The 15,190-nt window shown below is 36.8% G+C and overlaps 1 protein-coding gene across 17 annotated transcripts in view; it reads right to left on the reverse strand.

The window, feature by feature from the left end:
* The window catches only part of PPP1R9A (protein phosphatase 1 regulatory subunit 9A), a 323,453-nt gene that overhangs the window by 22,471 nt on the left and 285,792 nt on the right, over positions 1–15,190 (reverse strand). For 14 of the 17 annotated variants that reach the window (XM_040472620.1, XM_040472636.1, XM_040472630.1 and 11 more), the window contains 2 exons: positions 10,294–10,451; positions 9,491–9,788 (listed from right to left, as the gene is read on the reverse strand). In XM_040472620.1, the coding sequence (XP_040328554.1) occupies positions 9,491–9,788; positions 10,294–10,451 (456 nt within the window). The remainder of the gene's footprint in view (positions 1–9,490; positions 9,789–10,293; positions 10,452–15,190) is intronic. The other 3 variants (XM_040472634.1, XM_040472633.1, XM_040472631.1) reach the window with 1 other exon arrangement.

Raw genomic sequence — 15,190 nt, forward strand, 5'->3', positions numbered from 1 at the left:
CAATCTGGCCTTCATTCTTAAAGGTAGTAAATGATCTCCCCATGGCTACATGCTAAGGCCTTTCTTTCTTGTCTTGTGCTGCATTCTCCTTCCTCTCACTGCAGTCAGAGTCCTGACTCCCTCTTCCTTTCCTCTGGGGACTCCCAAAGCTGCTCCTCCAGACCAGCTTCTCTCCTGACCTTCTTTATTAAAAAAAAAAAAAAAAAAAAAGAGTTCATTATCTTCCTCCCATAATATTTCTGGTTCCTTATTTTCTATTGATGACAGGGCCATATTTTCGGAGGCTAGAAACACTGTGATCAGTTTTGTCCTCCTCACTTTCTTCCCCTGTGTCTGGGCAACTTACACTTCAGGGGTTCTTGCATGGCCCTTTTCCGCCATTGTCTATTGTTCCTCTTTAGAGGTTATCCCTCCCAGGGTCTCCTGACTCATCTTGCCCACACCTAATGTCTTTTCCTTTTTATCCCTCTGTTCAAACATCTGTGGTTGCCTAGTAATATAGAGACGTATCTACAGCACTTAAATCCTACAGCTAATGATTTAACCTTCCTGTTCAATTTAATTGCAATCATCTACACTGCATAAACAAACTGCTTCAGGCAGGCTGGGGCAGCCCCATTCCTTTCAAGCCATCTCCTGTGTGCCTGTCTCTGCTAATGCCACTGCCCTGCCTTATCTGCCTTCCTTTCCCGTCCATCCCCTCACCCCACCCAAATAGTTCAATGCTCACTCTAATTGTACATTCCTTGTCACGTCTTATTTACCAATCTCAGCTAGATGTAACCTGGCCCCTCCTCTCACCAATGATAAAATTTATAATTTCTACATGTATAAGAGCCTAATGCATTATATCAATAATAAATGAATCCTGTAAAGATTTTGCAAAGCCAGGTTCTACTTGCCAGGACATTAATTCAGCCAACTTTTTTTTTAAGTTTATTTAATTTATTTTTTTTTTGGGGGGGGGAGGAGGGACGGATAGAGAGAGAGAATCCTAGGCAGGCTCTGCACTGTCAGTGTGGAGCCCCCGAACCATGGGATCATGACCTGAGCCAAAATCAAGAGTTGGACACCTCACATACTGAACCACCCAGGCACGCCAATTCAGCAAATGTTTTTGAAGGCATGTTCTGTGTCAGGCAATATGCTAACAGGCCTATATACACTTTGAATAATAACCTCTAGAAATCACAAGTAGAAAACTGATAGTGCTTAATTTATTCTTTTTAACCTTATCTGAACAAAAGCCCATTGTTATGGAAGTTTAGAGACCAAAATGTTATTATTAGGCTACTCAAAGAATGAGCATGAGGAAAATATTTTCATGCTTTCTACTGTCATATAACTTGTTTTACAAATCTCTGCAAATAATCTTATACTTCCTCTTGCTTTAACTGAAGTGGGGATAGATGTTTATCATTTATCTAGTTACAATGGGGACTCTCTATACCCTATTTTCCACTGAGGTCCCTCAAATACAACAAAGTGATGATTTGTGAATGTGGTGTTGACATAATTTAGAAAACATCCAACTTCAATTAGTTGTTCAATAATTCCAGCACGTTGTTAGCCTTGAAACTGTAGTGAAATACAGCTGCAACTTAATTATTACCTTGCAGTAAATTAATAGACCAAACATAACGGCATATTACTTAAAAAAAAAAATCTAGCTAAATGGCAACCAGAGACTAAGATATTTTCAGAGTTTATACAGCAATGATGAGTAGAAGCACATAAAGGCCCAGACCAGGGGTCTAGCTTTTTCTGTAAAGGGCCAGATAGCAAAAATTTTAGGTTTTGGGCTATACAGTATTTGGCACAAATGCTCAACTCTGCTTATTGTAGCATCAGAGTAGACAGTATATAGACAAATGAGTATGGCTGTGTTCCAACAAGACTTTATTTATAAAAACAGGTAGGGACCAGATTTGGTTTGATAACCTGCATTGGTTATCTGGAGAGGCATGCCTGTTAATTTATTCAAGAAACTTATGAAGCATCAATTATATGCCACACTCTTTGATGGGGCCAAGAACACAAAGATGAGAAAGATGAATGAGAAAACTGGCTCATCCTTGACAACTAGGTTACTTATCATACACAAAGTGATAGAAGCACAGGTAACAGTGTGAAAATTTCTGTGGGATCAGAGAGAAGTGAATAATTCACTGTGCCCGGAAATGGGGAGAGTATACTAAGAGTCCACTAAAGGAGGTGAGATTTAATCTGGGTTTGAAGAAGAACACAATTTCCCAGGATTAGAGAGTTACGTAAGAATGTAGACCTGAGGTCTTGCCGAACCTCATTCTAGTTCTTTTTCTGATGAGCCAATGAGTTGTAAGAACCTCACATGTGAACACACACACACACACACACACACACACGGAGGGAAACTGGGTTAACCATACCTAACCTCTGTTGAGTTCAGCTCTAAATAGATTAGTCTTATATTGCAAGGGACTTAAGAATTTTACAGAATGTTATTCCTCAAATTGGATTTTGAGGACAACAAAGGTAGATCCCACTCTGATAATCCACATTGTATCAGCCCCTGCAATGTCATAACATTTTAATGATACTGAGGTCCGTTTCTTGGGAAGTGGGGAGGGAGAGTCCTGGAGGGACACAAAAATGCTTAAGTAACAGTGGCGCTGCGGTGAAATAGGCCATTCATCAGTCAGCCTAGTCTAATGAGCATATTCCGTATACACATCCAGTTAACTTTACTCTCATTTTATGCTCACTGAGCAACTTTCTGATTTATGAACCTACCAAGCAGGGGAGAGAGAACAGAACATATGAATAATGTTGGTTATTATGTCAGCTGTACCTCCCAAAGTAAATCAGAAAATTAGTATTCTGGTCTAGAAATAAGTGTTTTCTAAGCTAGAACAGCAAGAATCAGTCACTCTGAACTTGATTAAATCTGAATGTGTTATTAAGTTTCTGGACTTAGAAAGCTGAAGACTAGACCTTTGACTTTCAAGGTACCAACTGGTAATAGGCTGAGAGTCAGCTGACTGATGGTCTCTTTGACATCTTTCCAGGTATAACAGAGCCTGAGAGGGGAAGGCAGGAGAGAATAGGGCCTTCCCAGTCACTGAAGGTGATGATTGTGGGGTGTCAGAGACAGGATCTGTCATAACACAAACTAATAATAAGATCGCTATCTCTCTATCTCTATCTCTATCTCTATCTCTATCTCTGTCTCTATCTCTATCTCTCTCTATCTCTATCTCTATCTCGTCTGCAAACTCCTTGAGGGAAAAGACGGAATCTTGTTAATTATTATATATTCAGCCGTTAGCACAATGCCTGACACAGAGTAGCTGCTCAATAACTATTTGTTTAATAAACACATAAATGAATGGATGAATGTCAATGAACACAGAAGGTTGGAAATTTTTTATCAGGGGAACAAAAAAATGTGACTCACCGCTTTTATCTGCTCATAGTATCTAACAGTGGTTATTGTACTAGTAACTGACTATTTATAAAACTACTACTTAATCAAAGTTCAATGAACTGCTTCTTCCTTGTTATGCAGAAGCACCTTCAGCCCAGGAAGGCTTCGGGGGAAGCCCAAGTACTTGGCCTCTGGAGAAGAAGCTACCCACCTCCCATCTTGTTTCCTGAGCTGAGAGCTTAATCCCAAAGAAGAGAGAGCAGCAGACCAGGGAGGCATTCGGGAAAGGATGGAATTCTCACATTTTAATCCTACATTACTGCTAGTGGACTGTGGAGCACAATCTAAATCCATGTTCTCCTCCTCCCATCTGAAAGGAAACATCTGCTGAGTTCAAAGAATCATAATAAGTTAGAAATAAAAGAGAGAAATAATCTAAATAATATTTAGCCACAAAAAAAACTTAGGAGTCAGATTTCATGTGTGAGTGATCCATACTCCCTGACTATAATGTAAGTTCTTACAGATAACCAGTGATGTCTGATAAACAGTAGACCAAAAGTATTAACCTATTGCTCCAAAATATATGCGTCTGCTGTTTTGTCTTCTTATGGTCTTCAATTACGGTCTATACGCAGTTTTCTAAAGAGATGGTATTGCCACAAGTGTGTATCTGTAAAAGTGCCATTATAATCCACAGTTTAAGTTAATTAGTGAGAGTTTTTGAAGTCTTTAATTCTTTTGAAAGTAGGCCAAAATCACCATGCAAGCCCTCCACCAACTTGAGAACTACCTTTGATGATGAATTAGCAGGATCGACCTATTTTTTTTTTTTTTTGCCTCTACTGGTATTTTTTTACTTTCTAGGTACTCCATTTTTTTACCCCAAAACTTCTAGAAGAGCTGTGCTTAGGACTAGTCTGTGGAAGATAATTCTAGCAATTGATAGGTTCAGGAAAGGAAACCAAGGAGGAAAATATCAGGAATAAAGCTCTGGTGCTTACCAAGAGTTATAACAGATTGAGCCTCCCAAATCAAATGTATTTCTATGTTCATGATGTATTTTTAGAAAGATTACAATTTTTGATTTGGGAGAGACAGATGAGTATGCACTTTTCAAAAACGTGGTGATGTACAATGACACCTGCAATGTATCCCACACCACAGCTGACATTGGTTGGTGGAATTCTTTAAAAGTTTTGGCAATCCGATGGGTATTTAATTTAAATGATCATTTCTCTGATCATCTTTTTCTATAAGTCATGTGAATTTTCTCTCCAAGAAACTATTTCTTTTGCCTATTTTTGACCTTTCAAGAACTCTTTGAAGGTAACTGTGTATTAACGTCTATCAATTAACTTTCTATATGGGATCTTTTATTATGCATATTGACTACTGTAACCAAGAATATTTATAAGATAGTTGAGGAGTATAAAGAAAAACCAATTAAAAAACACCCATTTCATTTATTCCCCCCCGCCACCTAGTTTATACTTATGAATTATGTCCTTCAGTTCCTGGACACTCCCCACCAAGTAACTGACTTTGTCATTCTCACTTATAACCTCCACATTTTGTTAATATCTCTAAGTAATCCACTAATTTTTTTTAGCATTATAGAAATAAAATCATAGGTATTCTGTAATACCTATGGTATTAGGTCCCTTGCAATATAAGACCTTGCAATATAATACCTATGGTATTTGGTTTATCCTCTCAATGTCTTGTTCCAGAGATTCAGCACTGGTATTATGTTTCGGTGTGGTTTATTCAAATTTTCCTTGCTGCACAGATTCATCATATGAATATACTATAGTTCATTTAACTTTTCTTACTAGTGATTATTCCAGTACTTACCAGTTTTCAGGTTTTCTCAGGTTTTGTTATCACACAGTAGGGCTGCTCTGAATACTCTTGTACATGATTCTTAGTAGGCAAGTGTAGGCTATATAAACCCTGGCTGGGTCATAGGGCATGCACATTTTCAACTTCAGTAGGTAAATGCCAAATGGTTTCCAAAGAGTTTGCCTCAGTTTACATTCCACCAGCACTATTTAGTCTCTGGTTGTTTCACACATTTTCCAGTATTTGGTAACATCAGACTTTTAATATTTATGGCAATCTGGTAGGTATAAAATGGTATCTCATCTGGTTTATTTCATACTTTCCTGATTACTAATACCATTGAACAACTTTCATACATATCTTGGCCTTTTGGTTTTCATTTTCTAAGAAATGCCTGTTCAGGACATTATATATTTTCTCTTGTGTTATTTCTTTCTTAGTGATTTATACAAGTTATTTATATAATCTAGATACTACTTCTACATTAGTTACACAGGCAGCAAATATCTTCTCCAATTTTGTGGGATTCTTTGTTATATCTTTGAGAAATAGAAGTTCCTAATTTTACTATCATCTGATGTTATTAATCTTTTATATATGTTTCCCCTCCCCTTTGTATATTAAGAAATCTTTCCCTACCCTTAAGTCACAAAAATATTCCATACAGACTTTTTAAAAGTTTTATGGTTTGGGGGCACCTGCATGGCTCAGTTGCCACGTGTCTGACGTCTTGATCTTGGCTCAGGTCACGATCTCATGGTTCGTGGGTTCGAACTCCATGCTGGGTGCTGCACTGACAGTGCAGATCCTGTTGGGATTCTTTGTCTCCCTCTGTCTCTGCCTCTCCCTGCTTTCTCTCTCTCAAAAATAAATCAACATTTTAAAAATCTCTTTAATAGTTTTAAAGTTTGCCATTTTCCACTTATTTTCCAGTTAAGTCTTAAATCCACCTTGAATGAATTTTTTTGCAAGGTATGAGATGAGGGGGTCTAATATAATTTTTAAAAATATGGATAACCAAGTGTCCCAGAAAAACTCATTAAAAACTCTATTCTTTCTCCACTGATCCACCCTTTTTTATGCAGTTTTCATAAAATAACTTCATATATATCTGAAATGTGTATCTGTGTGTAATCTTCTTCTATGCTCTTTATTCTATTCTTGAATCTGTTTGTAAACCTCTGTACAAATAATATGCATAATGAATTCTGTGGCTTTTTAATAATTCCAGGTATCAGGTAAGCCAGGATCTTCCACTTCATTCTTCTTCAAGAGTCTCAGGTATTCTGGCCTTTTTTCCTTTCTTATAAATTTAGGATCAGCTTATCACGTTCCACAAAATGTCTACTGTTCTAAATCTTTATATCAGTATAGACAAAAATGACCTATCTTTCTGCCACTCAATTTTTTTTCAAAAGATAAAAATTTTTTAGAGTGGATAAATGTATATCCACCATATATCCTCCAATTTCCATTTACTACACATTGCTTTATCAGATAGCCTCTAGTCATCCATTAATCCATTAATTTTCAAATGCATTTCAAGGTAAGTTGAAGACACTTCAACCTTACACACATCAAGGTACTGATTTTGTATATTTATTTTATATCTGGCCACTTAATCTTCTAGATGCATATTCATATAATCTTTAAATAAAGATACTTTTGTTTTCTCTGTTGCAATTTTATACTGATTATTTGATGTTCTGTTCTTCCTGCAACTAGAAAATTCTCAAAAACAGACTTGAAAATCGTGATGATGGTTGGCACTCATGTCTTATTCCTAACTTTTGTGCAAATGATTTAAGATTCACTCTATAGTGACTGATCACTGGTAAGTAACCAATCATATTCAGAAATGTTTTTCTAATTCCATTTTTACTGTAACAAGTTTTTACTGAAAATGTCTGACGAATTACATCAAATTCTTCTCAACTTCTATTAATGTTATAACACTTTACCTTTCCTTTGTTGTATGATGATTTACAGTTAGATCTTCTAATGTTTAAATATTCTTACATTTTCAGAATCAATGCTACCTGATTGTGGAAATATAATTAACTTGCACTCCTATATTCAATTGATTAGCATCATATTTAAAAGGAATCAACGTGCATAAGATTTCCTTTTTCCACACAGTCTTTACTGGTTTTTAGGACTCCAGCTATTTAAATAAATGAAAAACACCCTACCTGGAATAACATAGCATAAAATAGAGCCTACGTATTTTTTTTTTTTTTATAGCTTAAGTAGAATTCAGTTATAAAACCACCTGGGTCTGGTACTTTCTAAATGGAAACTTTTGTGAAAACATATTTCATATTTCTGTGACTATTAGTTTATCCAAGTTTTCTTCTTAGACCAAGTGGAGTAGACCAATTTTGTAGGAAACTCCATTTCCTCTAGATTTTCTTTAAAAAAATTTTTTTTAACGTTTATTTATTTTTGAGAGAGAGACAGACAGAGCATGAGCGGGGAAGGGGCAGAGAGAGAGGGAGACACAGAATCCAAAACAGCTCCAGGCTCTGAGCTGTCAGCACAGAGCCCTACGTAGGGCTAGAACCTGCAAACCTTGAGATCATGACCTCAGCTGAAGTCAGGCACTGAACCAACTGAGCCACCCAGGTGCCCCTCTCTAGATTTTTAAATGTACTGAGTTTGCACACTACCTTTAAAAAATAATTTTTAAAATCTTTGTATCTCCTTTCTTTTTTCCAATGCTATTTTGTTTGTTTGTCTATATTTTTCTTAATGTGTCATTCCAAAGGACTATTCACCTTTAGCTGGAATAATTTACACTTGTACTATATTTTTGTGGGGAGAGGGGGGGTTAAGAATAGGCTTTTCATTTCAATAAAAATTAAATTCTGCTTATATCTTTTACCGTCTCTTTTTCTGTTTTTTGGTTGCTCTGTTCCTATTATTTTGAATATTTATTTTATTTATTTTCAGTGTTTATTTTTAATAATAAAGGAGTTTAAAGCTATACATTTTTCTCTGAATACAATATACCCTGACTACCAATTCAACTTTCGAAAATGTACTCTACAGAAATAAAAGTATCAGTATACAAGAATATACGGGTGCTTGTTATAACTTTTTTTACAGTGGTAAGCAAACAAGTAAATATACAAAAAGAAATCTTCCAGAATACAGCCTAAATGTCCATCAATATTAAAATGGTTGCCTAGGTTATATTATAGGCTCACTACAGAAAATTCTCTTGTCATTGAAATTTGTGTATGTTGCACTAGGCTGATGTTCTGAAAATACTATTATATGTAAAATAAAACTGCAGTCATGTGACTTGTATGATTCATTTTTGTGAACAAAAGCATACAAAACAAAATGCAAACATACCAAAAAGTGCTTTTGTTTTTATATCTACATACATACACACACACACGCGCGCACACACACACATGCATATATATACATAATATATACTTATGTGTATTTCTGATGTGAAAGATAATATGACCAAATTTACTTGGTTACTGTAAAGGGGCACATCAGACACAGTAGGGAAAGAATGAACCTATTCTTTATACATCTCTGCATCATGTAACTTGTTTAACGAGAATTCGTTACTTCTACCTCTATAAATTAAAACAACAAACGTCTATTGGCATGACTGAAATTTTGGTGTTAATTCTAGGAGCCTATTTTAAAATTTAATTGATTAATCGCCCTCCATTATAGCTTTCCTGTCATAATTTTTGCAATATAAATCACTACTGTGGAGATTTCTTCTAAATAAAAACCAATTAATGGCTTAAAACCTATAACTGCTTTCAGCTTCATATATCTATGTACATATGTATATGTGTATGTATATATATTTTTATATATGTTCTACACAGATATATTTTTACATATATATTACATACACATATATTTTTTTCCAGTGTATGTTAATGTTTATTGAAACTCCAGGCTGCTATTCTACAAAATCTCTAGTAGGCTTCCTGAAGAATTTCCTTCAATAATAAACTTATGGAGAGCTGTAGAAGTAAAAACACTAACCAGGCAGGAAAAAAAAATTAAATAAATAAGTAAGTAAATAAATAAACAAATAGGAGAGCCACGGGCTCTTATCCCACAACAGCAATATTAATTATTAGCTGTAAGAAGACAAAGGGCTTATGACTATGAGAAAAAAAGCCATCCTTATACTGCACAAATCAAGGTGTTAGTTAAGTCAGACAAAAGCAAAAACAACAAAAAAATCAACGGTACCTTTCTCTTGTGATATTTGCTTGACTGTGGCCTGATGGTGGCAAGGAGATTCTTCCATATCATGATCAGATTTTGAAGGAGAGGAGAGTGAAGTGTCTCCCCACGTAGAGGAGGAAGGCTCCTGTTCTGGGTGCAGCGGTCCTCCTTGAAATTCAGTTATGTGGTCAGACGAGAAGGGCACACTGCCTGCCACTGGAGTGAGGGATGGAGCACCAGAATCTGATTCTGGAGAAGTTCTCAAACCCTTGGGCAGAAGTGATTTGGTAATGTGCGTGTGGTTATAGAAACTGTTTGAAGGCTGTTGGTATAAGAGATTATAAAGGAGGTTATGCCGCTGAACATCAGCTCCATGTAATACTTACTTTGAAATCAGACCAAACTTTTTTAGTAAATCCCTTGAAAACCAATGTTTGTTGGTTGGTTTACAGATGAGACTGCATAGTTTACAACAATTCATCACATTACCATTGTGGCTAACACAGATCCTAAGACATACAGAAACAGTTACTTGTACATTATTTCCCACTAGGTGAAACCAACAGCTGAATATAAAAGCACCATCACGAATATGACAAAATGGGTAATGCCCTTGGGGTAGTTCATTGAATGAGCACAGACAGAATTTGAATTACAACAATATAACGAGTTGAGTAAGAATTTAGGAGACAAAGCAGTGAACTATTCCAGCTGTTTCCATCTAGGGCATAGAAGCTGGTTGCAGAAAAATCATTACCTTCAATAAGCTGTAGGAACAAGGATACAGCTCAGCACTGCAAAGTCAGAAATTGGTCAAAGGTGCTCACCTTTCGTTCCAGACTGTCTTCCCCATCTGTTGAACTGACACTATCATAGAGTCGTGTCCTAGAGGGCCTCTGGCGTCTGTTCTTCACAGAGAGCTGGGCTCGGGTTTTCAGTGCTTTTGAATCCAGGCGCTCTGTTTCGGGGACTGCCTCATTCAAGTCTAAGAGAAGAATATTGCAAAATAACCAGTGAGGGGAACCTTTGGACAGGATTGACAAAGAGACCACAGATGCTGATAACAAATTCTCAAGGTAATCAGTAATACTAGGCAAAATATAGGTGACAACCATGCCGGCCTGATACCCTGCAGGTAAGAAATAAATCAGTGAGGTTTTGGAGAAATGTACAAAGCATAATGGAAGAAACAAACACCAAAGATGACCAAGGCAACCAAAAGATCTAACATCCAAAGAGCCAGCATGATCCTCTGTGGGCCAACTCACCACCTCTAATCTTGCTGCCTGCAGTCCAAGTCAGGACTCAAAGTTACCATCTTTTTAAATTTTTAAAAAAAATTTTAATGTTTATTTATTTTTGAAAGAGAGAGAGGACAGAGCATGAGCAGGGGAGGGGCAGTGAGGGAGCGAGACAGAATCCGAAACAGGCTGCTATCACAGAGCCCAACGCGGGGCCCGAACTCACAAACCGTGAGATCATGACTTTAGCCAAAGTAGGACGCTCAACCAACTGAGCCACCCAGGTGCCCCTCAAAGCCACCATTATAAAGGGGAGGAGGAAATGTCACCCATCCATCAATCTATGTAGGCACTGGCTGAGGAAAAACTCTTCTCTGGTTGAATTTATCTGGAATGTTATTGCTCCTTAGAAATAATGTAGCATGCTCATCCATCCTTTTTTATCTTTTTAGAGTGGCAGTCATTAATGAAGTCATAAATGTTCACAGAATTAATAATTAAGTGCTTCTGGATTTAAACTATTAAAAATAAAGCAAATAACTGAGTTGTAGAAAATTAATATGTACTGGAATTAATGGAATAACACAGTTTCTTACAGTAGCATTACCTGAGGCAATTCCTTTTCATAGTACTAGCATGAAGGTGTACTCTAAATATATTATAAGACCAAAACAAGGAAGCATCTCAGGATATACCTCTCTTACATGTGGAATTTAGCATCTGGCATATGGTTCTAACAAATAATATTAAACCTATTTTTCCTAGGAGATACATCCTTTGAATGACAATATTTACAGAAGGTTCTGACTTTTCATTTCCTGTATTTGAAAGAAAAGTGAATATTCAGAAAAGTCAGATCATTCAGGTATATATAAAGGACAGCTAAATATTTTCTAATTAGTAGTCTATTGTTTACATGTCAATGAAGAAAAAATAATCTCCTTGATCACTTTAATTTCTTCCTTTCAATAGAATCTAAACTTGCAGCTGCTGATTAAGAGTTCATTAGTTGTGATAATTGGGAGATAATCAACCTTACAAGCTCTTGTTTACATATAAAACATGGAAACACCACCCAGATGAAAGCAACAATATAATTAGATATATTGGCGTATAAGCATGTTTCACAGTTTATCTATCTCATATTTGGACTGTACCTTCTATGACAACAAAGCACAGTCACACACACCAGCTCATGTGTTCTTCACAACAGCCCTACACAAAAGAGCAGCCGAGGATGTTTATTTTGTCCTCTCCTGTAGTTGAGAGACCCTGAGTAACTTGCCCTCTTCTGCGTGGCTAGTTGATGGATGAGCAGCCAAGATTTTTCTAGTTTTTTGACCCCCAGGCTACTACCCTGTGCCCTCCAAATTCAGCTAGGGTTGAACAAGCTACGAGAAAAATATTTTATTTAATGTTCAGTGTTTTGGGGTTGTAAAATCACATAAAACATGACTAATCTAGGAAATTCATTTCTCCAATTGGCTACATATGAAATATTATTATTAATCTTCCACATATGTGTTAAGAAAGCATAAAAAGGAGGACATGTTGAAAGCTAAGGAAAAAAATTATTTCTCAGATGATTTATTTGGTTGGTTTAATAACAGCTTTAGTTACTTGGTGACAGGAAGACCCAAGGAGGAAGTTCATTCTAAATGTAAAATGGCTGTAAAATGGCTCCCTCTGCAATAGAATCCTGGCCCGGGAGCACCCAACATAGAACCCACCATCTAGGACTGCAGTAGCTGCCCATCGGTAGGTACTGAACAAAGAAAGTAAGGGAACATGAAAGCTACTTAGCAGGGTTTAGAGTGTAGAGAATTTATTCTGGGGCTTCTGGCTCCTTTACTATTCAGCAATTTGCCTGGTACTGGTATCAGACAACTCCCAGATAGCAATCTGGAATATCTGCTTTAATGTCAGCTAGCACTGACTAGGTGCAAACTATTGGAATTACATCTGTTAAAGATGAAGTTAGCTGGAAAAACCGTGCCTTATGTCCATCATCCAAGTGGCCAACAAACACCTGCATCCAATTAATTTTTGAGGACCTGAAAACAAAGGTCTTGGGGTCACTTTATAACAGTGATTCATGAATTACAAATCAGCAATTTATATTTCATTCTAAGCACACATTTTTTTGAAGTAAAGAATCAGAAAAAATGGGATGGAATGGAGAACTTTCACTTCAACAGCTTTTATGCCAGCAGAAAGCTGGAGAGAAAGTGGTCGAGAGGAAGCAACTACTAAAGACATCACTAACATCCCCCTTAAGAGTATTAGAAGAGGTATGTGGAACAGAAGGCAAATGTGTACAGGACTTATGTGGCTGGGTAACTAGAAGCTAGCTTTGGCTACCATGTCATATAAGAACCAGACTATTACAACTCAGAAGAAACTTAGGGATTCTAGCCCAGTGTTCTTTCCCAGATCAGAAATCCAGGTTCAAAGGTTACTAACTTGTTTACTAACTGCATCACACAATTAATCTGTGGAAGAGACTGGATAGAGCTCAGCCCTCAGAAGCCTCTCCTCCTTCTGGAAGGTCACTTTCCAGTCTGAAAGTAAACTTCACAAGTAATCTTTTGCCTTCATCGAATTGTTTCGTCTTGCTTTATGTTCCAAACAAAAATACAAATCAGGGGCTAACTCTGAAAATTTCCATAAGTATATAATATTGAAGGAAGAAAAAAAACCTGAGGGATTTTATTTGGCTTTGTATATATCCAAGGAATAAAATTCTTACATCAAAAAATTAGCTGTCAGTTTTGCGGATGGCGCCGTGGCCAAAGAAATCCAACTGGTTCAACGTTTTCTAAGTTACACGCTCCTGAATGCAAGGGCTTAGGTGGCTGCATTCTCTCGCGGTTTTTCACTCTCTGCAGAGACCTTAATCAATAACGTAACACTGCTTTTATAATCCCAAGACCCTGGGTCCTTCCTCTACCTCTTCTCTCTAATCTATCGAGTTCTACTGTCCATAAGAATCAGAGGAAAATTTCCTTTTCATCTCTCTTTTTCTCTCTATTCTTTTTTCAGATCCTCTAGTCTCTTAAAAAAAAAAAGCCTATCTCTGACTCAAATGCAGCTAGAAATACAAAAAAAGAGCAAACTCAAATGGATTAATAAATATAGACAAATACAGACAAGATTTGAAGAGGTTAACCATAAAGCGTGGGTAGGACTCCACCTCAATATACCTGCATTTTAAGACTAGTTTCAATATTGCTTCGAATTGGATCCTTTAAAAGGATTTAATGGATTTGATTATGATTTTAGCAGCTGTTATGAAAAATGTTCTGTGAAATTAGGATGTTATATATCATATTACACAGTGATTGGTTCCCTACAGTAATGCCATGAGTCATTCAGTTTTTTCACTAGATTGACGTTATTTTTGACGTAAATGGAATGCTGCCCACGGATCAGATATAGATGGCAAGGGAAGGAGGGGAACGGAGCAGCCTGATGATGGGGTCTGCTCTGCATTCTTACATGCATTCTTCTCCTCAAAAAAAGAGCTACCTTTGACTATCACACATAACGCTATTATCAGCTACAATGCTGAACATCATGAAACACTTGGTGGCATTTTAAAACTTGAACAGTATATGCATATCACTCACAGTCACTCCAAGATCGTAAAAGATGGGCCCATGGGGCTTGGGGTTGATCCACACTGCATTCAGAGGTAGGCTTATGTGTCTCAGGTGCTGTGAAACAGTTACCATGAGAGTGATCTGGAGTTAGTCTTCTTTGAACAGAATCCAGAACCGTGGCTCTCTGGCACCGAATTGGGCAATTTCCCTAACCTCTCTGTCCCTCAGAATCCCAAAGTGCAAAATGGGCATGATAATAACATAACAATAATAATTGCGTTGTTATGAGAACTAAATGCATTAATAGATATGCCAGTGCTTGGAAGAGGGACTGCTACATAAACACTCAGTAAATGTATTTTACTGGTGTGGAAAGGCTAGCAAGATATCCTTACATGACTAAAGCAAGTTTTAGAACAATATGTACATTCATATTAAGTACTTTAAACAGAACATAAAATAATTTTCCAATGGTAAATATATGCATATGATTTAACGGAAAAAGAACTGTTAAAATACACTTCATACTGATGATGGTGGTTACCTCCAAAGAAGGTGTTAGATTTGGAGAGCTTGGTCAGTACGTAATTTTATCTTATTTGTAAATGTTAAAATGTTTGGTATCATATGTATTTTTTGCATTTATATATTACTTACACATTTAAAATTAGTAAAAAAAACACACATTCATTTTTTATAGACATCTTAATTCCATTCTAATTTTTTTTTTTATTTGTTTATTTTGAGAGAGGGCAAGAGAACATGAGTGGGCTAGGGGCAGAGAGAGGAGGCAGAGAGAATCCCAAGCAGGCTCCCTGTTGTCAACACAGAGCCCGATATGGGGCTCAAACTCATCAATGGTGAGACCGTGACCTGAGCCA

The sequence above is a fragment of the Herpailurus yagouaroundi genome, unplaced genomic scaffold (assembly GCF_014898765.1).
Source record: "Herpailurus yagouaroundi ecotype Mexico unplaced genomic scaffold, PumYag 100, whole genome shotgun sequence".
Classification (NCBI taxonomy): domain Eukaryota; kingdom Metazoa; phylum Chordata; class Mammalia; order Carnivora; family Felidae; genus Herpailurus; species Herpailurus yagouaroundi.